Genomic DNA, 21426 nt, shown 5'->3' on the forward strand with positions numbered 1-21426 from the left:
AAAGAGTTTGGGTGATTAACTCAAGGTGAAATATCAGGTAATTGGCATAGTAAAAATTAGAACACTTATCTATCTGGTATGGAGCCTATGGTGTTTGGAATCTGTCATGCCCCTATGTTTGTGATATTCTGTAAATATTTTAAATGTCAGAATAATATATTTTAAAAATAATACGAGTTTTCTTGTTGATTTTTGTTCTTTTTTAAAAAATTTTTCTTGATGTCAATCATTTTTAACATCTTTATTGAATTTATAATATTACTTCTGAATTTTTTATGTTTTTGTTTTTTGGGGACAAGGGATATGGGGTCTTAGCTCCCTGAGCAAGTATCAAACCAGCATAGCACCCACTGCATTGGATAAGCACTTTAAAGACAATAAGATACTGTATTAAGATAGAGAGTTACTCTTGGAATAAGGAAAGGCCTGTGCTCTAAGTAAGGTATGGAGGGAGGGCTCCACTCTGACACTTACTCTGCAACACCAGGCAAGGTATTGAACCTCTCTCATGTTCAATTTCCATTTCTGTGAATAGTCAGTATCCTTCTGCTGGGCACTGGGCTCACATTGGCATTCATCGTCGCATTCACTTCTCCTAACAACCCTGCATGGTAGATACTATCAATATCCACACTGCAGATATGTGGGAACTGAAGCACAAAAATAATTAAGTGATACTCCCAAGATCACTCAACTAATGAGTGATAGATCTAGAAACATAATCCAAGTCTTCCATCTCAAGCACTGTTACATTGCCTCCCTAAAGTAGCGTGGACCCAACCTTGAAGGGTTAGGATAAGAAGTGAGTGACAACACACCTGAAAATCACCTTGCACAACACTTTCCATAGCATAGGCACTCAGTTACAGGCAATGCACAGAACGTTGAGGATCTGGGAGCCAAACTCTCAAATTGCAAAGGAGTCTATCCACAAGATAGAGCTTAATATTTTTTGAGGTATATTTGGCAGTTTAAATGGTAGATTTCATGTATTTTCATAAGTTTCCATGGTCTATCATGTTCTTCCTGTTCAGGGAAAATCAGTTCATTAGGGTGTTATATTGAGAGATTGAGATGTTGTTGTTGGAATGAATATACCAAAGCAGTGTTTGCTATGATTCTTTACTTTTTTCCCCATTTTTGAGTCTTGCCCCCATTCTCAGAATATTTCTATACTATATTACAAGAAAGGACAGAGCAGTAGAAACAATTTCACCTACCAGAAGAAGAAGGAAAAAACAAAACCAAAACAACCTTTTGTGCAATAATTCTGAGCTTCCTTTCCAAGGTAGCCTATTTCTTCCCAGTCAAAATCATCACATGCAAGATGTTACAAGAAAACATGAAGATACTTTTTGGCCAAAGGAAAAACAATACCCAGCTGTGGATGTGACTGGTGACAGAAGCAAGATCTGATGTTGTAAAGAGCAATATTGCATAGGAACCTGGAATGTCAGGTCCATGAATCAAGGCAAATTGGAAGTGGTCAAACAAGCGATGGCAAGTGTGAACATTGACATTCTAGGAATCAGCAAACTAAAATGGACTGGAATAGGTGAATTTAACTCAGATGACCATTATATCTACTACTGCAGGCAGGAATCCCTCAGAAGAAATGGAGTAGCCATCATGGTCAACAGAAGAGTCCGAAATGCTGTACTTGAATGCAATCTCAAAAACGACAGAATGATCTCTGTTCGTCTCCAAGGCAAACCATTCAATACAACAATTATCCAAGTCTATGCCCCAACCAGTAATGCTGAAGAAACTGAAGTTGAACAGCTTTATGAAGACCTACAAGACCTTTTAGAACTAACACCCAAAAAAGATGTCCTTTTCATTCTAGGGGACTGGAATGCAAAAGTAGGAAGTCAAGAAACACCTGGAGTAACAGGCAAATTTGGCCTTGGAATGCAGAATGAAGCAGGGCAAAGACTAATTGAGTTTTGTCAAGAAAATGCACTGGTCATAGCAAACACCCTCTTCCAACAACACAAGAGAAGACTCTACACATGGACATCACCAGATGGTCAACACCGAAATCAGATTGATTATATTCTTTGCAGCCAAAGATGGAGAAGCTCTATACAGTCAACAAAAACAAGAGCAGGAGTTGACTGTGGCTCAGATCATGAACTCCTTATTGCCAAATTCAGACTCAAATTGAAGAAAGTAGGGAAAACCGCTAGATCATTCAGGTATGACCTCAATCAAATCCCTTATGATTATACAGTGGAAGTGAGAAATAGATTTAAGGGCCTAGCTCTGATAGATAGAGTACCTGATGAACTATGGATGGAGGTTCCTGACATTGTAGAGGAGACAGGGATCAAACCATCCCCATGGAAAAGAAATGCAAAAAAGCAAAATGGCTGTCTGGGAGGCCTTACAAATAGCTGTGAAAAGAAGAGAAGCGAAAAGCAAAGGAGAAAAGGAAAGATATGAACATCTGAATGCAGAGTTCCAAAGAATAGCAAGAAGAGATAAGAAAGCCTTCTTCAGCGATCAATGCAAAGAAATAGAGGAAAACAACAGAATGGGAAAGACTAGAGATCTCGTCAAGAAAATTAGAGATACCAAGGGAACATTTCATGCAAAGATGGGCTCGATAAAAGACAGAAATCATATGGACCTAACAGAAGCAGAAGATCTTAAGAAGAGGTGGCAAGAATACACGGAAGAACTGTACAAAAAAGATCTTCACGACCCAGATAGTCATGATGATGTGATCACTAATCTAGAGCCAGACATCTTGGAATGTGAACTCAAGTGGGCCTTCGAAAGCATCACTACGAACAAAGCTAGTGGAGGTGATGGGATTCCAGTTGAGCTGTTTCAAATCCTGAAAGATGATGCTGTGAAAGTGCTGCACTCAATATGCCAGCAAATTTGGAAAACTCAGCTGTTGCCACAGGACTGGAAAAGGTCAGTTTTCATTCTAATTGTAAAGAAAGGCAACACCAAATAATGCTCAAACTACTGCACAGTTGCACTCATCTCACATGCTAGTAAAGGAATGTTCAAAATTCTCCAAGCCAGGCTTCAGCAATACGCGAACCATGAACTCCCTGATGTTCAGGCTGGTTTTAGAAAAGGCAGAGGAACCAGAGATCAAATTGCCAACATCCGCTGGATCATGGAAAAAGCAAGAGAGTTCCAGAAAAATATTTATTTCTGTTTTATTGACTATGCCAAAGCCTTTGATGGTGTGGATCACAAGAAACTGTGGAAAATCCTGAAAGAGATGGGAATACCAGACCACCTAACCTGCCTCTTGAGAAATCTGTATGCAGGTCAGGAAGCAACAGTTAGAACTGGACATGGAACAACAGACTGGTTCCAAATAGGAAAAGGAGTACGTCAAGGCTGTATATTGTCACCCTGCTTATTTAACTTCTATGCAGAGTACATCAGGAGAAACACTGGACTGGAAGAAGCACAAGCTGGAATCAAGATTGCCGAGAGAAATATCAATAACCTCAGATATGCAGATGACACCACCCTTATGGCAGAAAGTGAAGAGGAACTAAAAAGCCTCTTGATGAAAGTGAAAGAGGAGAGCGAAAAAGTTGGCTTAAAGCTCAACATTCAGAAAAGGAAGATCATGGCATCTGGTCCCTTCACTCCTTGTGAAATAGATGGGGAAACAGTGGAAACAGTGTCAGACTTTATTTTTTTGGGCTCCCAAATCACTGCAGATGGTGACTGCAGCCATGAAATTAAAAGACGCTTACTCCTTGGAAGAAAAGTTATGACCAACCTAGGTATTATATTCAAAAGCAGAGACATTACTTTGCCGACTAAGGTCTGTCTAGTCAAGGCTATGGTTTTTCCTTTGGTCACGTATGGATATGAAAGTTGGACTGTGAAGAAGGCTGAGCACTGAAGAACTGATGCTTTTGAACTGTGGTGTTGGATAAGACTCTTGAGAGTCCCTTGGACTGCAAGAAGATACAACCGGTCCATTCTGAAGGAGATCAACCCTGGGATTTCTTTGGAAGGAATGATGCTAAAGCTGAAGCTCCAGTACTTTGGCCACCTCATGCGAAGAGTTGACTCGTTGGAAAAGACTGTGATGCTGGGAGGGATTGGGGGCAGGAGAAGAAGGGGACGACCGAGGATGAGATGGCTGGATGGCATCACTGACTCGATGGACGTGAGTCTGAGTGAACTCCAGGAGTTGGTGATGGACAGGGAGGCCTGGCATCCTTCGATTCATGGGGTCGCAAAGAGTCGGACACGACTGAGTGACTGAACTGAGCTGAACTGAAATTTTGTTATTTGAAGTCAATCATTTTTACATCTGGTAGGCAAAGATTAAATACCAGCCAGTTTCCCCGAATCTTCTCTCTCCTGTGATTTCTGCATTGAGACTTTTCTGACTTTGGTTCAACAATGACAGCCCCCATTGTGACTAGCATGCATGCTTACATGCTTAGTCGCTCAGTCTTTGAAACCCTCTGGACTGTAGCCAGCCAGGCTCCTCAGTCCATGGGATTCCTCAGGTGCATGATACACGTGACTAGGCTTCCCCGCAGAGAAGGCAATGGCACCCCACTCCAGTATTCTTGCCCAGGAAATCCCATGGACAAAGGAGCCTGGTAGGCTACAGTCCATGGGGTCGCAAAGAGTCGGACACGACTGGGTGGCCAAGTGGGGCCCGGCTGAGCGACTTCACTTTCACTTTTGACTTTCATGCACTGGAGAAGGAAATGGCAACCCACTCCAGTATTCTTGCCTGGAGAATCCCAGGGACAGAGGAGCCTGGCGAGCTACAGTCCATACGGTTGCTTAGAGCCGGACATGACTGAAGTGGCTTAGCACAATCTAGTGGTAGAACTAACTACAGTTCTGTTAAAAAGTGCTCATTAATTCTGCAATTTATAAAGATGATTTCAGTAGAATGTTTTAAAGCAAGACATATTTGGTACAAAGACAGCACATGAATTTTTTCAGTTGGTAGGGATTATTTCTGAATGGGGCTAAAAAACAGGAATAAGAAAAGGCTTTCTGGCAAGCACTGCCTCTCCTATGGACACAGCATTGCTGAAATATCATATGGACCTTCAACACCTTTGTTTGCTTATGGTTATGGAAAATGGATTGATTGAGAGTGCCAGTTGATATTTGAATGACTTTTTCTTATGCATTTTTCTAAAATGAGGAGAATTCCCACCTCTTTGTAGGGGAATATAGTTAAATGCAATTCTAATTTTTCAAAATATCTGGTGTCAACTACCTTATGACAAACACAAAGTATTAAGAATTTTAATGGAAAAAGAATTTTATATAGAAATAAACTGAAGATTCACGGGAAGAGCTTAGCCAAATGCTTGGGGACATATGTCACTAATAATAATAGGGAAAAAAGAGTAAGGAGAGGAGAGAAGGAAAGGAGTGTGGGAAGAAGGAAAAGAAAGGGAAATAGAAGGAAAGGAGTAATGAGTTTAAGAATAAATATTTTCAAATATATCCCTGTCTTCATTGTGACATTTATGTGATGTTCTTTAACTCTCTCTACCATTTTCATAGAAGATCCAATTCACCCTTTCAATATTTTATTGCATCCCTAGCAATTACTAGTTACTAGCAATTGCTAGTAATATCAGTCATGAATATTTCTTTACTCCATAAATATTTATTGAACACCTACTATATGTTGGGTACTGGGCTGATTACTGAGAATATTTCAATAAACAAAAGGAATGAAAAGATATGTTTCAGGAAAGGTGAAGTGAGGATAAAGGAAGTGAGCTCAAAGGCCATGAAGAGAAGGAAATGAGTGAAAAAGTGACTGGAGGGATATGCCGGCCTTTGGAATGTGGTGCAGCACCTCTCATTGCACTTCCCAAGACTGAGTGCAAGTATCTATTCCCCATCTCTAACTCATGAATCAAAGCAATTTCCAAAGCATGATAAACAAAGCAATCAACATTTAGGTACATGTCCTATGCAGCAGGATAGATTTCTCAGTCTGTTTGGTGATCAAAGAACATTATGTTAGTGATGTCACTCAGATCAAGGACCGGAATGGCAAAGAGTCAGACACCACTGAGCATGCACAAACTGACTTTTTACTATAGGATGATTTCCAGCACACTCTATTAACTGAAAGTCAAAAGGGAAGTTGGAAAAAATTCAAATAAATCCAACTTGCCTGTCAAATTGTGTCCATATGCATCTGCATGTATGTGTAAACATGTATGTAATTGCATACAATTATATGCAAATATATAGATAAATGAAATAGACTGGCATGCTAGCTTGAATGATCAGATTCGGTTTTCTCAGAGGAAGGTGGGAACTAGGCTGGAATGAAGATGATACAGCTGTGGGCTTTTAGTTTTGTCCTGTCTGGGTCTTTTATGATGAGGGTTCTGTGTGTTGTTTAGAGAATATAAAAAACCATGAAAACACCATATAGAGGTAAAACTTTCAGACAAATTGAAGCTAAATTAATATTCACTTAATTTTTGTTTCTAAAACAGCTTCTTCCTGACAAATATGCATGTTTGAGACTAGTAAGAAAAAACATTTGGGGTTTTTCTTAGAAAAAGTAATTTATTTATGCTAAGTGGAACAATTATAAAATTTCACAGTCTGGACTTGCCCTGAGTCCACATGAAAGAAACCTTTGGAACAAGGAGAACTATTTGTATTTTTCTCATTTGTAGGTTGAAACTAACACACTGGAACCAACATTTTATTGACACGAGAAAGAACCATGAAAAATTGCTAATGCTTCTCACTTTTTTTCTAGGATTCTTAGTAGCCCCATAATTCTTCTCAGCTACATCAACTAATGAGGCACTTCTTCCTTGTCCTTTTCTTTTCTTTATGCATCTTCTCCCCTTTTCCTTCCCTTCATTTTCCTCGTCTCTCACTGCTCTCTGACTGTCCTTCGACTCTAGATTTGCTCTCGTGACTGCTCCCCCCGCTGTGTCCCCCCTTCTTCCCACAAGAGAGATACTGCACAGGTGCAGCCACGTCTGTCCCAGTGTGCCTCTCTCAGGGCACAGTAGTACACAGCGGCGTCTCTCAGGGTGACCTGGGGCAGGACCAGGGTGCTGGACTTTCTGTCTGAAGCTATGGTCAGAGAGGCCATGCTGCCATTCACTGTGTCTCGAAAGCCATGAATGACATACTGTGGACTCTGATTGGGATTTTGCCGATACCAATGTATATAGTCATCTCCACTGATGGTAGAGTGGTTACAAGGCAGGTTTACAGCCTCTCCTTCAGCACAATCCATGGAGTTTGGCTGGGTGGTCTTAGCATCAATCACAGTCCCTATGGGTTAAGAAATTAAATTAGCTCCAGAGCACATTTCAGTGTAATTCTATGGATTAAAGGCATAACCCTCCTATAACTGTCTGGCCCTGGTACCTGCTCCAGTGCTTGTATTTATGCCCTGCAAAAATATTATTGGTGTTCATTATTGGATTGCAAGGAGATCAAACCAGTCAATCCTAAAGGAAATCAAATGTGAATGTCATTGGAAGGACTGGTGCTGAGACTGAAGCTCCAATACTTTGTCCACTTGCTGAGAAGAGCTGACTCATTGGAAGATACCCTAATTCTGGGAAAGATTGAAGGCAAAAGGAGAAGGGGGCATCAGAGGATGAGATGGTTACACAGCATCACCGTCTCAATGGACATGAATTTGAGCATACTCTAGGAGATAGTAAAGAGCAGAGGAGCCTGGCATACTGGCATCCATTTGGTCATAAAAAGTTGGATACAACTTAGTAACTGGACAACAACAAAATTATAGAGACCAAAGATACGTGGCAAGAATCAGAGGTTCCATAGGCTTTGTTCCCTGGGTCCTTGCCTTAATAAGCCCAGAGAATTTTTACAGCCTGCTTACTGCTAAGGACTCTTCTGGTATCGTGACTATGATTTAAACTGCAATGTAGAAGAAGGGCCTCTTTAGCAAACGCGCAGACCGTTTCTCGGTTCCATCACGATAATGCGGAGTACAGCACAGGGAGAGGAGCAGAGGGCAAGTGACTCTCTGTGGCCCTTTGGCCTCAAGTCACCCCTTGCAGACACGGAACACTTACCCAAGGTCAGAAACACCGTTACTCCAGTCACCAGCCTCATACTTCAAGGACAAGCTAGACCATGGGCCCAGAGCTCAGGCTTGTGTCTGATCCTTGGCTTGAGGGGGTTCCAGAGAACAGAGGCCACAGCTGTCAGTAAAAACTTGCAACCAGCACAGATACTGCTGTGTTGTTGCCGGGACCTTCTCAGCCAATGATCAAGCAGTTCCTTATCTATGTCTTCCTCCCTGGTTTTAGTCATGTCCCCCAAAGATGGTGAAACATCCCCAGCTCACAGTGAAATCATCTATGAAGTTTAATGTCTGGCTCAGGAAAAGGAACACTGATCACAATGATGTGTCTATGCACAACCATTGCTCTTTCATTTGTTTCTTAAGAAATGGCTGATGCTCCATGAAGCTTGTGGAATGCATGGTTTCATCCCAGAAAAATGTACTGAGCTCTGTGTTGTAAAATGATGAAAAGTTCCATTCACATTCCAGAAAATTAATGAGAGATTTAAAAGTAGGCAGTGATGTACTCTGGGAGACAAGAAAAATTAATAACTTTGAGACTAATAGCTACACATCCTAGAACTTGCAGCAGCTCTTGTAAGGGTTCTTGGAATCATGCATCTATTGCCAACTAGGTAGACATTTTCCAGCATTTTATCTTAATAAATGAACTGATTGACATAGATGGTGTTCACCTCCTCCTTGAACAGTGGTCCTTAATCCTCATGTTCCCTATGCCGATGCTTGTGGATGTTATGCAGCAAGGATGCTAAGGCAGAGGAATCAACAGAAATGAAGGCAACCAAAGTGGAGGTGGGGTGGAGGTGCGTGTGAGTGGTAGAAAAAGTTGGAGGAGCGAAAAAAGGGTATCAGGAATAGAAAGGGGAAGGGATAATCAGAGCAGGGAAATGGGAGAGTGTGTTAGGAAGGTACTTGGAAAGGGCTTAGGCTATTGGGCTAACCTGAATCCTTGACCACACACATTCAACAAGGGATAATAAGGCACAAGTTGTCTAAAGAAGATGAAACTATGTCATTTTCCCTTTTGGGAGGCACATCAATGGAAAATAAATTTCCGTTCCCTTCGCCCAGAAACACTGTTTTCGGATGAATCAGCCCCCTCTTGAGACTGAAGAGAAGAACTGCAGATCTAAATCAGACCAAAAGTCAGCAAGGAACTTTCTGAAAAATCCCTCAAGTCTGCAGGTAAATGGGCTTCCCAGGTGGCGCGAGTGGTAAAGAACTCACCTGCCAATGCAGGAAACTTAAGAGACCCAGGTTCAATCCCTGGATCAGGAAGATCCCCTGGAGAAGAGCCCATGGCAACCCAATATTCTGCCTGGAATATTCACTGGAAAGAGGAGCCTGGTGGGCTACACTCCACGACTTGCTGAGTCAGGCGTGACTGAAGCATCTTAGCACACAGCACACACATCTTCCTTGTAATACCTCTGTACTCATCTGTATTTTCTTTATCCTAAACACTCCATAGCAGTGTTTTAATTATCTTTGACTGTTTTACTGCAGTCATATGATTCTCATTGGTTGATCTCTTTAAGTTTTCATTTGTCTCTCACCTTCCTATATTTAAATTTTACTTCAAAGGCCATGTAATTCAATGTTTATAAAAGAGCTTGGTACACAGTAGACACTCAAGAATTACTTGTATCCCGAATAAGCCGATAAATCATTATTCATGATTTAATGAAAAAATTATGTTGAACAATTGTTTAAATTATTCTGAAAACAATCTTCCAATTTTATGGAATGCATGCCAAAGAAAAGGCTCAAATAGTATAAACAGAGGGTTATTATTGTGAACAAAATGAACAATAAATTGTGAACAAAATGGACAATAAACAATGAATCCAAGTCTAGGATTGAGGAAAATTCTACTGAAGACATGGGAGTAAATGTCATGGTAATCATGCTTTGTTCATTTAACAAACATTCACAAATACTCAATGGAAGTCTTATCATTGTTCAGTCACTCAGTCGTGTCTGACTCTATGTGACCCCATGGACTGCAGCACGCCAGACCTCCCTGTCCTTCACTATCTCAAGAATTGCTCAAACCCATGTCCACTGTGTGGATGATGCCATCTAGTCATCTCGTCCTCTGTCACCCCCTTCTCCTCCTGCCCTCAATCTTTCCCAGCATCACATTCTTTTCAATGAGTCAATTCTTCACATCAGGTGGTCAAAGTTTTGGAGCTTCAGCTTCAGCATCAGTCTTTTTGTTAAATATTCAGGGTTGATTTCCTTTAGAATTGACTGGTTTGGTATCTTTGTTGTCAAGGAAACTCTCAAAGGTCTTCTGCAGCACCACAATTAGGAAGCCTCAATTCTTCGGAACTCAGCCTTCTTCAGTGTCCACCTCTCACATCCATACATGACTACTGACTCTACATGGCTTTGACTGTATGGACCTTTGTTGGCAAAGTGATGTCTCTGCTTTTTAATATGCTGTTTAGGTTTGCCGTAGCTTTCCTTCCAAGAAGCAAGTGTCTTTTAATATCATGGCTGCAGTCATCTTCTGCAGTGATTTTGGAGCCCAAGAAAATAAAATCTGTGACTGCTTACACTTTTCCCCCATCTATTTGCCATGAAGGGATGGGATCAGATCTTAGTTTTTTGAATGTTGAGTTTTAAGTCAACTTGTCACTGTCCTCCTTCACCCTCATCAAGAGGCTCTTTAGTTACTCTTCTCTTTCTGCCATTAGACTGGTATCATCTGCATATTTGAAGTTGGTGGTATTTCTCCTGGCAGTCTTGATTCCAGCTTGTGATTCATCCAACCCAGCATTTCCCATGATGTGTGATGTACTCCTCACACAATGTAAATAAGCAGAGTGACAGTATACAGCCTTGACGTACTCCTTTCCCAATTTTGAACCAGTTTGTTGTTCCATGTCCAGGTCTAACTGTTGCTTCCTGACCTGTGTGCAGGTTTCACATGAGGCAGGTAGGGTGTACTAGTATCCTATCTATTTAAGAATTTTCCAGTTTGTTGTGATCCACACATTCAAAGATTTTAGTGTAGTCAGTGAAGCAGAGGTAGATGCTTTTCTGGAATTCCCTTACTTTTTCTATGATCCAGTGAATGTTGACAATTTGATTTCTGGTTCCTCTGCCTTTTCTAAATCCAACTTATACATCTGGAATTTCTTGGTTTACATACTGCTTAAGCTTACTTGAAGGATTTTGGGCATTACCTTGCTAATCTATGAAAAGAACACAATTGTATGATAGTTTGAACATTCTTTGGTATTGCCTTTCTTTCGTATTGAAGTGAAAACTGACCTTTTCTACCCCTGTGACCATTGCTGAGTTTTCAAAATTTGCTGGCAGAATGAGTACAGCACTTTAACAGTATCATCATTTAGGATTTTAAAAGGTCAGCTGGGATTCCATCATCTGCACTAGCTTTGTTTCTAATAATGCTTCCTAAGGCCCACCAGACTTCACACTCCAGGATGCCTGGCTCTAGGTGAGTGACCATCGTGGTTATCTGGGTCATCGAGACCTTTTTTTTTTCACAGTTTTTCTGTGTATTCTTGCCACCTCTTCTTAATCTCTTCTGCTTCTGTTAGATTCTTGCCATTTTGGTCCTTTATTGTGCCCATCTTTGCATGAAATGTTCCCTTGGTATCTCTAGTTTTCTTGAAGAGGTCTATAGTCTTTCCCATTCTATTGTTCCCTGCTATTTCTTTGCATTGTTCACTTAAGAAAGATTTCTTATCTCTCCTGGCTATTCTCTGGAATTCTGCATTCATTTGGATACATCTTTCCCCTTCTTTGTCTCTTACTTCTTTTCTCAGCTATTTGTAATCCCTTCTTTGAGAAACATTTTGCCTTCTTTCATTTATTTTTCTTTGGAATGGTTTTGGTCACTGCCTTCTGTACAATGTTATAAACCTCCAACCACAGTTCTTCAGGAACTCCGTCTATGAGATCTAATCCCTGAATCTATTTGCCACCTCCACTCTATAATCATAAAGTTCTTGATTTAGGTCATACCTAAATGGTCTAGTGGTTTTTCCTACTTTCTTCAGCTTAAGGCTGAATTTTGCAATAAGGAGCTTAGCCACAGTCAGCTCCAGATTTTCATTTTGTGACTATATAGATTTCCTCCATCTTCAGCTGCAAAGGATATAATCAATCTGATTTCTGTATTGACCTTCTGGTGATATCCCTGTGTAGGCTGGGCTCTCATGTTGTTGGAAGAGGGTGTTTGCTATGACCAGTGTGTTTTCTTGGTAAAAGTCTGTTAGCCTTTGTCCTGCTTCATTTTGTACTCCAAAGCCAAACTTGCCTGTTACTCCAGGTATCTCTTGACTTCCTATATTTGCATTCCAATCCCCTATGATGAAGAAGACATCTTTTCTTGGGTGTAGTTCTAGAAAGCGTGTAGATCTTGATAGAACCATTCTTCATAGATCTCTTTAGGTTCCGGTTTCAACTCATGTTTTCACTGGCACTGAGACATACATTCCTCCTGTTCTGGGTCAAGTCTTCCTCATATCCAAATCTTCTCCAAGGAGCCCTGTAAATGGTACAACCTGGATGACAATAAAGGTTTGAGACTCTTTTCACAGCTTTGAAAGTTGTGTCTCATTTCTCAAAGATAAAAATAATTGGAACAATAAAACCTGTCCCATAGGGTTTTGATATTTAAATTAGATAATGAATAGGAAATGCATCCTACAGTGCCTGACATATAGTAAGATCAATAAATAGCAACTCTTTTATTCTACTAAAACCTTCCTTTCCTTCAACGGCCAGGCTTGTGACCTGCTTTTTCCCCCCACATCATTTCAGTAATGGAAGCTTCTAGGACATTTACTTAATCACTTACTTTCCTAGAGATAGTCACTATTTTTCCTTATCCTTTTGGTGTGATAGCCAGCTAGTTACACTGATACACTCAGGGTGCTGAAAGGACACAGATGGATCAGGTGAGGCTTGATTTGGGTTTCCCTAAAAATAGTAACTCTTGCCTGGAAAATCCCATGGATGGAGGAGCCTGGTAGGCTGCAATCCATGGGGTCACTAAGAGTCAGACACAACTGAGCGATTTCACTTTCACTTTTCACTTTCAAGCATTGGAGAAGGAAATGGTAACCCACTCCAGTATTCTGGCCTGGAGAATCCCAAGGATGGGAGAGCCCGGTGGGCTGCCATCTATGGGGTCGCACAGAGTCGGACACGACTGACGCGACTTAGCAGCAGCAGCAGCAAAAATAGTAAAATCAAGGACAAATTGCACGTTTACTAGCTACTATTGGATATAATATTTCTGAATTGGATCTCCAAGAATTTGCCATTAACTATTTTCACGTCATATTGGTTTATGAGCCCTTAATATATTCTGCATTTGATTCCCGTTTCAGTAACGTAGATTGCATATATAGCCTTCCAGTCACATTGACTTTCCACTCCCTTAGCAGCAATTTTTAACAAAAAAGACAACCTAAAAATATACTTTCATGCTCATAAGAAGCTTCCTTGACAGTTTTGTTTTCTTTATAAACTTTGAGAATGTTTTCCTTTTGTGACTGCCATTGCTTGTGATGAGAATTCAAGCATCATTCTGAATGGTGTTTCCCAGAACACAGCATATTGATTTCTCCTATTAGCAAGATTTTCTTCCGCTAAATTAGACCCTTGGATTTGTCTTCAATGCCTTGCAAACTTCTGCCAAAACCACAGTGGTGAACTTGCAAAAGACTTTATTCACCTTTATGAGCTTTCACATAGCATTGCTCCTGAATAAGGAGCTTGCTTTATAGGAAGTCAAGTACAACAGTGAGTGGGGTTCTTGCTATGATAAAGAGGTTATGGAATGGGTAATAGAAGAGGTAGTTATAAATATCCAATTATAATCTTGTGGTCATTTGCTGTAACAAAAGCTATAAGAGTTATAAAATTATCTTCATTTTACATGCATATATTTATGTTTACATAAACCATTTTTTAGCTTCTCTATCCTCTTTGCCTGCCTGTGGTAAAAGGAAACATGCCACTATAATTTAATCTTACATCTCACTGTGTCTAAGTAGTTAAGATACAAAATTCAATGAGAGAGTGTGATTCAACTAGATGAGGAAAGAACGTCACCTGTAAATGGATAAATGAACTCCGTAGTTTCCTTGAAGGAGAGAGCTTGTTTTGCTTGAATGAAGAGTTATTGCATCATATTAACAGGGAGCATGTTCAGAGTTAAATTGAAGAAAGTGGAGAAGACCACTAGACCATTCAGGTATAACCTCAATCAAATCCCTTATGATTATACAGTGGAAGTGAGAAATAGATTTAAGGGACTAGATCTGATAGACAGAGTGCCTGATGAACTATAGACAGAGGATCATGACATTGTACAGGAGACAGAGATCAAGACCATCCCCAAGAAAAAGAAATGCAAAAAAGCAAAATGGCTGTCTGAGGAGGCCTTACAAATAGCTGTGAAAAGAAGACAAATGAAAAGCAAAGGAGAAAAGGAAAGATATAACCATTTGAATGTAGAGTTCCAAAGAATAGCAAGGAGAGATAAGAAAGCCTTCCTCAGTGATCAACGCCAAGAAATAGAGGAAAACAACAGAATGGGAAAGACTAGAGATTTCTTCAAGAAAATTAGAGATACCAAGGGAACATTTCACACAAAGATGGGCTCGATAAAGGACAGAAATGGTCTGGACCTAACAGAAGCAGAAGATATTAAGAAGAGGTGGCAAGAATACACAGAAGAACTGTACAAAAAAAATCTTCACGAACCAGATAATCACGATGGTGTGATCACTCACCTAGAGCCAGACATCCTGGAATGTGAAGTCAAGTGGGCCTTAGAAAGCATCATTATGAACAAAGCTAGTGGAGGTGATGGAATTCCAGTTGAGCTATTTCAAATCCTGAAAGATGATGCTGTGAAAGTGCTGCACTCAATATGCCAGCAAATTTGGACAACTCAGCAGTGGCCACAGGACTGGAAAAGGTCAGTTTTCATTCCAATTCCAAAGAAAGGCAATGCCAAAGAATGCTCCAACTACCACACAATTGCACTCATCTTACAAGCTAGTAAAGTAATGCTTAAAATTCTTCAAGCCAGGCTTCAGCAATATGTGAACCATGAACTTCCAGATGTTCAAGTTGGACTTAGAAAAGGCAGAGGAAACAGAGATCAAATTGCCAACATCCTCTGGATCATCAAAAAAAACAAGAGAATTCCAGAAAAACGTCTATTTATGCTTTATTGACTATGCCAAAGCCTTTCACTGTGTGGATCACGATCAACTGTGGACAATTCTGAAAGAGATGAGAATACCAGACCATCTGACCTGCCTCTTGAGAAATCTGTATGCAGATCAGGAAGCAACAGTTAGAAGTGGACATGGAACAACAGATTGGTTCCAAATAGGAAAAGGACTATGTCAAGGCTGTATATTGTTACCCTGCTTATTTAACTTCTATGCAGAGTACATCATGAGAAACTCTAGGCTGGAAGAAGCACAAGCCAGAATCAAGATTGTCGGGAGAAATATCAATAACCTCAGATATGCAGATGACACCTCCCTTATGGCAGAGAGTGAAGAAGAACTAAAGAGCCTCTGATGAAAGTGAAAGGGAGTGAAAAAGTTGGCTTAAAGCTCAATGTTGAGAAAACAAAGATCATGGCATCTGGTCCCATCACTTCATGGCAAATAGATGGGGAAACAGTGGAAACAGTGGCTGACTTTATTTTGGGGGGCTCCAAAATCACTGCAAATGGTGATCACCCCATGGACTGCAGCACACCGGGCCTCCCTATCCATCACCAACTCCCAGAGTTTGCTCACACTCATGTCCATCAAGTCAGTGATATCATCCAACCATCTCATCCACTGTCATCCCCTTCTCCTCCTGTCTTCAGTCTTTCTCAGTACCAGGGTGTTTTCCAATGAGTCAGTTCTTCACATCAGGTGGCCAAAGTATTGGAGTTTCAGCTTCAGCATCAGTCCTTCCAATGAATATTCAGGACTGATCTCCTTTAGGATTGACTGGTTTGATCTCCTTTCAGTCCAAGGGACTCTCCCCAGGTCTCCTGCACTGCAGGCAGATTCTTTACCAGCTGAGCCACAAGGGAAGTAGAATAATCCTTATAACTAACCTCTTACTCTACATCACTGGTGGTTCTCCTTCTCTGATTATGCCCTGACACGATCTAAGAGGAAAGGGCTGTATAATAAGTCGCTTCAGTTATGTCCTACTCTTTGCGACCCTATGGACTGTAGCCCACTAAACTCTGTCCAAGGGATTCTCCGGGAAAGAATACTGGAGTGGGTTGCCATGCCCTCCTCCAGGGGAATTTCCCAAACCAGGGGTCAAATCTGTGCCTCTTACGTGTCCTGCATTGGCAGGCGAGTTCATTACCCCTAGTGCCTGGGAAGCCCTAAAAGGAAAGAACTAAGGAAATGATTTTTATGACAATTTCAGATACTATATCAAGATTTGTGATGTGAGGATTTTTAGGTGAAAGTGTCATTTTATATTATTATGGGGCAAGTTTTCAAATTTAGACAACTTTACACATATTCTGTATGGTTGATTTAAAGTCAAAAATCCAAGAGGAGAACGTACCAGTAGAAAGTTACTCTGAACACCTGCTTCCATATGACATGAAAGGAGCTTTTATTTATAATTAAATCTTCTAATCCAGACCACAGATGAAGCAACCACAGGACTACCATTTATTGTCTGGGATCTGCAGGTGTGTATCTCAGCCTGGGTCCTACAGCAGAGAGGCTTTCTCTTACTAAGCTTGGGGGTTTTTGTTCAGCTTTTCCTATTACTTCAAGCACTGTGAGTTGCCAGAGAACACAGAAGTACTTTGCAGAATCTTCCAGTTGTAAGGTTGAAATGGTGAGGCTGGAGGATTTACTTAATCCGTCAAAATTTATAGAGTAGTGGCCATCCCTTGTAAGGAAAATCATCTCTCCACTGGGAAGGTGCTTGTACCAAAAAATGTTGAAACTTCTCCAACTTGTTTCACACCGACAGTTTAGGGTAACTGATTCCCCAACTCGACTGGGTATGTCTGGCGGGTCTTGAATAACTTTCTGGGCTACACTGGATCCTGTGGGGAAAATCAGAAAACAGAGATAAAACAGTGAATAAAACAATGTAGGAATTAGACTCATTTAGGACCACCACCAAAACAAACTGAAATCATAAGACGCTTGCTTTTCTCCAGTCCTCCTTCCCTCCCCAAGTCCTCGTGAAGCACCACGTGCCTGTGTGCAGGCCTTTCACCCTGAACATGCGCACCCATGCTTGGTAGCATCCCTACCAGAGAAGGTGAAGGCCGCGAACACCCAGAACAGGCTGGAGAGAGTCATGAGGCATGGATTCCCCTGCACAAATGTGCTCAGTCTTGCCTCAAGCTGAGAGTGTCTTTGTGCTCCTGGCAGCACATGTACATATAATCTCAGGTCCTGTGTGACTCCTTCAAACAGGAAGTGGGGTTTGTCATTTCCATACATCATGTGGTCTGTGCACAGATGGGAAAAAAAGTCTGGCTCACCACAAACTTTTACTTTGTCAACTTTTCTTTCACTGGTAATTAAGTTAGGCTGATCCTGAAAGGGGGCTTCACAAAAGCAATTAGTAATAAAGGTTTGAGCTGAGGGGAATTGAGGAACAAACTAGGTGACATTCACTGATAATTATTCAACACAAGAATTTTGCCATCCCATTTAAAACAGCATTTGTTTTTTGTTTTTAAACATTTTATTAGAGTGTAGTTGATTTACAGTGTTGTCTTAGCTTCTGCTGTACAGCAAAATGAAATCTCCATCAACAGAGGAGGGGATAAAGATGTGGAACATATGTACAATGAAATTGTTGCTGTTGTTGTTTAGTTGCTAAGTCATGTCCCACTATTTTTCAACCCCATGGACTGTAGCCCTCCAGACTGCTCTGTCCATGGAACTTTCCAGCAAGAATACTGGAGTGGGGTACCATTTCCTTCTCCAGAGGTTCTTCCTGACCCAGGGGTCAAACCCGTATCTCCTGCTTAGCAAATGCATTCCTTACTGCCGGGCCACCAGGGAAACCCATGATGAAACCATTCAGCTATAAAAAAAGAATGAAATAATGCCATTTGCTGCAACATGAACAGATCTAAAATAAAATTTAGTATAAGTTATGAACCCTTCTTGTAACCTACTTGCTAGTCATTTATTTAGCCTACAGTTATATTGCTCCATCCAGATTCTAAGTACTTGATTTAAAAACTCACAGACCTTTGGTCTTCTATGTGAAATGTAGTCTTATCCAAAATTTTTAATGTATTTTTTCTGGGTTTTAGGGCTCTACTTAATTTTTCCAATATGTAAAATTACTTTGACATCAAATGATTAAAAAAAATCAGTCCTTCTGACTTTAAGAGTCTATTCTATTGATTGTGTTTACATGAATTTATGACAGGAACAAAATAATTATGCTTTTGAAACCTGATATTATTATTTATTAGATTTTGAGATGGACCAGAATATTCAGTCTCATTGCCTCCACAAGTAGAATTGTACTTATTAGATCATGTGTCTTGGAATTGTCCTCATGTCACATTTTCTATCCCACTGGCCCAAATTGTTCAGTCTCACTAGTTAGTTGCTTATTATTTTTTCTTCTTGCAAAATACACTTCAGATAAGCATGCTGGATCTTCCTATGCCATAGTATTATAATGCACTCCAACAAAACTTAGTATCTATATTTTGTCCTTTTGAGAATGCTGTAAAAGTAAACTCATACATTATGTATGCAACTGTAATAATATAGTGTGTAAGCATGTACCATGTAGTCTTCCGAGATACTTTTTTCACTCACCATTGAGATCCATCTAGGCTATTGCATGTATCAACAGCATATTTCTTTTAATCACTACAGACTGTCCCCAGCTTATGATGGACCAACTTAGGATTCTTGACTTTATGGTTATGAGAAAGGCATATATACATTCACTAGAAACCATACTTTGTATTTTCAATTTTTACCTTTCCCCATGCTGGTAACATGCTGTATGACGGTCTCTAATGATGCTGAACAGCAACAGCAAGCTGAGCTGTCAGTCAGCCCTGGGATCATGCGGGTAAACAACTGATACACTACAACCATTCTGCACTCATACAATCATTCTGTTTTTCACTTTCAGTACAACACCTTAAGGTTAGGCTAGGCTAAACTCTGATTCACAATGTCTATTATATTCATGTTCTACTTATGATATTTTTAACCTAAATTGGTTTATTGAGACTTAACCCTATTTCAAGTGGAGATAGATCTATAAGTAATATTTTATTGCATGGGTGTACCACAGCATATTTATCTATTCACACAATGAAGAACATTTGGCTGGTTTCCAGCTTTTGGCCACCACAAACACAGCTGCCATGAATATTCATGTACAGACTTTTGTGTGAACACGGTTTTCATTTCTCAAGTATAAATGCTCGTAAAGGAGTATGACTGCTGAGCTGTAAGGTGAGTGAATATTTAAGTTTATGTGGAACTGCTAAACTGTCTTCCAGAATGACTGTACCATTTTCCCACCAGCAGTGTATGAGCGATCCAGTTTCTCTACATCATTGCCAGGACTTGTTATCATCAGTATTTTTCATTTTAGCCATTAAGCAAGATGTGGACTGGTATCTCATTGTGGCTTTAATTTGCATTTCCCTGATGGTTAATGATGTTGAACATCTGTTTACATGCTTATTTACATGCTTATTTCCCTAATACAAAGTTGTTGCATGAAGTGTCTGGGTGAACCTTTTGTTCGTTTTTTGGTTAGATTGCTTGTTTTCTTCCTGCTGAGTTTAGAGAGTACGTTGCATTCTGAATACCATCCTTTGATGAAAATACATTGTGAAAATATTTCCTGCCATTCTGTGCTTTGTCTTTTTCATTCTCTTAATAGTATCTTTCACAAAGCAAGCATTTTTAATTTTGATGAAATAGTTTATTCTTTATGGATTGTGATTTAAGTGTCATGACAAAAATCATTTTGTCTAACAATTGGTCCTGAAGATTTTCTTTTTTTCAAAAAGATTCATAGTTTTATATTTCGCACATGGGGGTATGGTCCATTTTGAGGTTCTCCTTAAATTTTTGTATAAGGTGTGAGATTTAGGCCAAGTTTCAGTTACTTGGCTATGAATATATCCAGTTGTCCCCAAATCATTTGCTTGTATCATTCCTCCATTGAATTGTCATTGCACCTTTGCCAAAGAGTCAGATTTCCCAACTTTCTCCACATCCCCACTTGTGATAACTCAGTAGCATGTACTTGTTAATGAATTTTATTATCCTTTTTGATTTTTATTATACGTTTTATTTTATATTGGAGTATAACCAATTAATTTCACTTTCATGCCCTGGAGAAGGAAATGGCAACCCACTCCAGTGTTCTTGCCTGGAGAATCCCAGGGACGGGGAGCCTGGTGGGCTGCCATCTATGGGGTCCCACAGAGTCGGACACAACTGAAGCGACTTAGCAGCAGCAGCAGCAGCAGCAGCCAATTAATGCTGTAATAGTTTCAAGTGGACACCAGAGGGAGTCTATCTGATTGACACTGTAGCATCTGTATTATTGCTTACTTTTCATTCCTTATAGTTATAATTTGTGCTTTCTCTTTTTTCACCATGATTTTTTTTACCTAGGAATGTATATTTTATTAATCATTTTAGCAGAATTGACTTGGTATCTCATAGTTATTTCTATCATTTTCTATTTTACCAATTTGACATTTTTTATCATGTTCTTGTTTCAGTTTACATTAGTTGTAATTTTTCTTCTTTTTTTGTTGAAAGCTTACATAATTGTTTTCTCAGCCTTTTCCTTTAGCAGTATAAGCATTTAAAAGGATAAACCTCTCCTATGTAAAATATTAACTGTATCTCATAAATATTTGTATGTATGTGTTCTCACTGTATTTTCTTTCAAAATATTTTCTTATAGCCCACTAATTATTTATTTAGTGGGTTTTTAAAGTTTAATGCCTAAATTCCAAATATTTGGGAGTTTCTAGAGATATATTTTTGCTATTGATTTTTTAGGTCAATTCTAATTTAATCAAAGAATAAATTCTACATAATTTCAGTTTTCTTACATGTATTAAGACTTTTTATGCACTAACCAATGTGTGTCTGTGTATTTATCTACATGGCAGTGTGTGTCTGGAACCTCAGCTGCAGATCTGGGTACAGGCTGCAGGTGCCTGGGGAGCACCGTGCACCTGCTGCACAGAAGTAGGTGGCTGAGTCTCCAGGCTGGGAAGTTGTGATGTGCAATGAGAGCTGTTTGGCACTCATACTGAGGAAAACTGTGAGTCT

The 21426-nt window shown here is 40.0% G+C and overlaps 1 gene segment (V, D, J or C); it reads right to left on the minus strand.

Annotated features, from left to right (window-relative positions):
• Positions 1-6518: 6518 nt before the first annotated feature.
• On the minus strand, positions 6519-8106 carry LOC128054697 (T cell receptor alpha variable 26-1-like). The segment is given in 3 exon segments: positions 6519-6579; positions 7002-7290; positions 8067-8106. Coding segments are annotated over 3 exon segments (390 nt in total).
• Positions 8107-21426: the final 13320 nt, after the last annotated feature.

The sequence above is a fragment of the Budorcas taxicolor genome, chromosome 10 (assembly GCF_023091745.1).
Source record: "Budorcas taxicolor isolate Tak-1 chromosome 10, Takin1.1, whole genome shotgun sequence".
Classification (NCBI taxonomy): Eukaryota; Metazoa; Chordata; class Mammalia; order Artiodactyla; family Bovidae; genus Budorcas; species Budorcas taxicolor.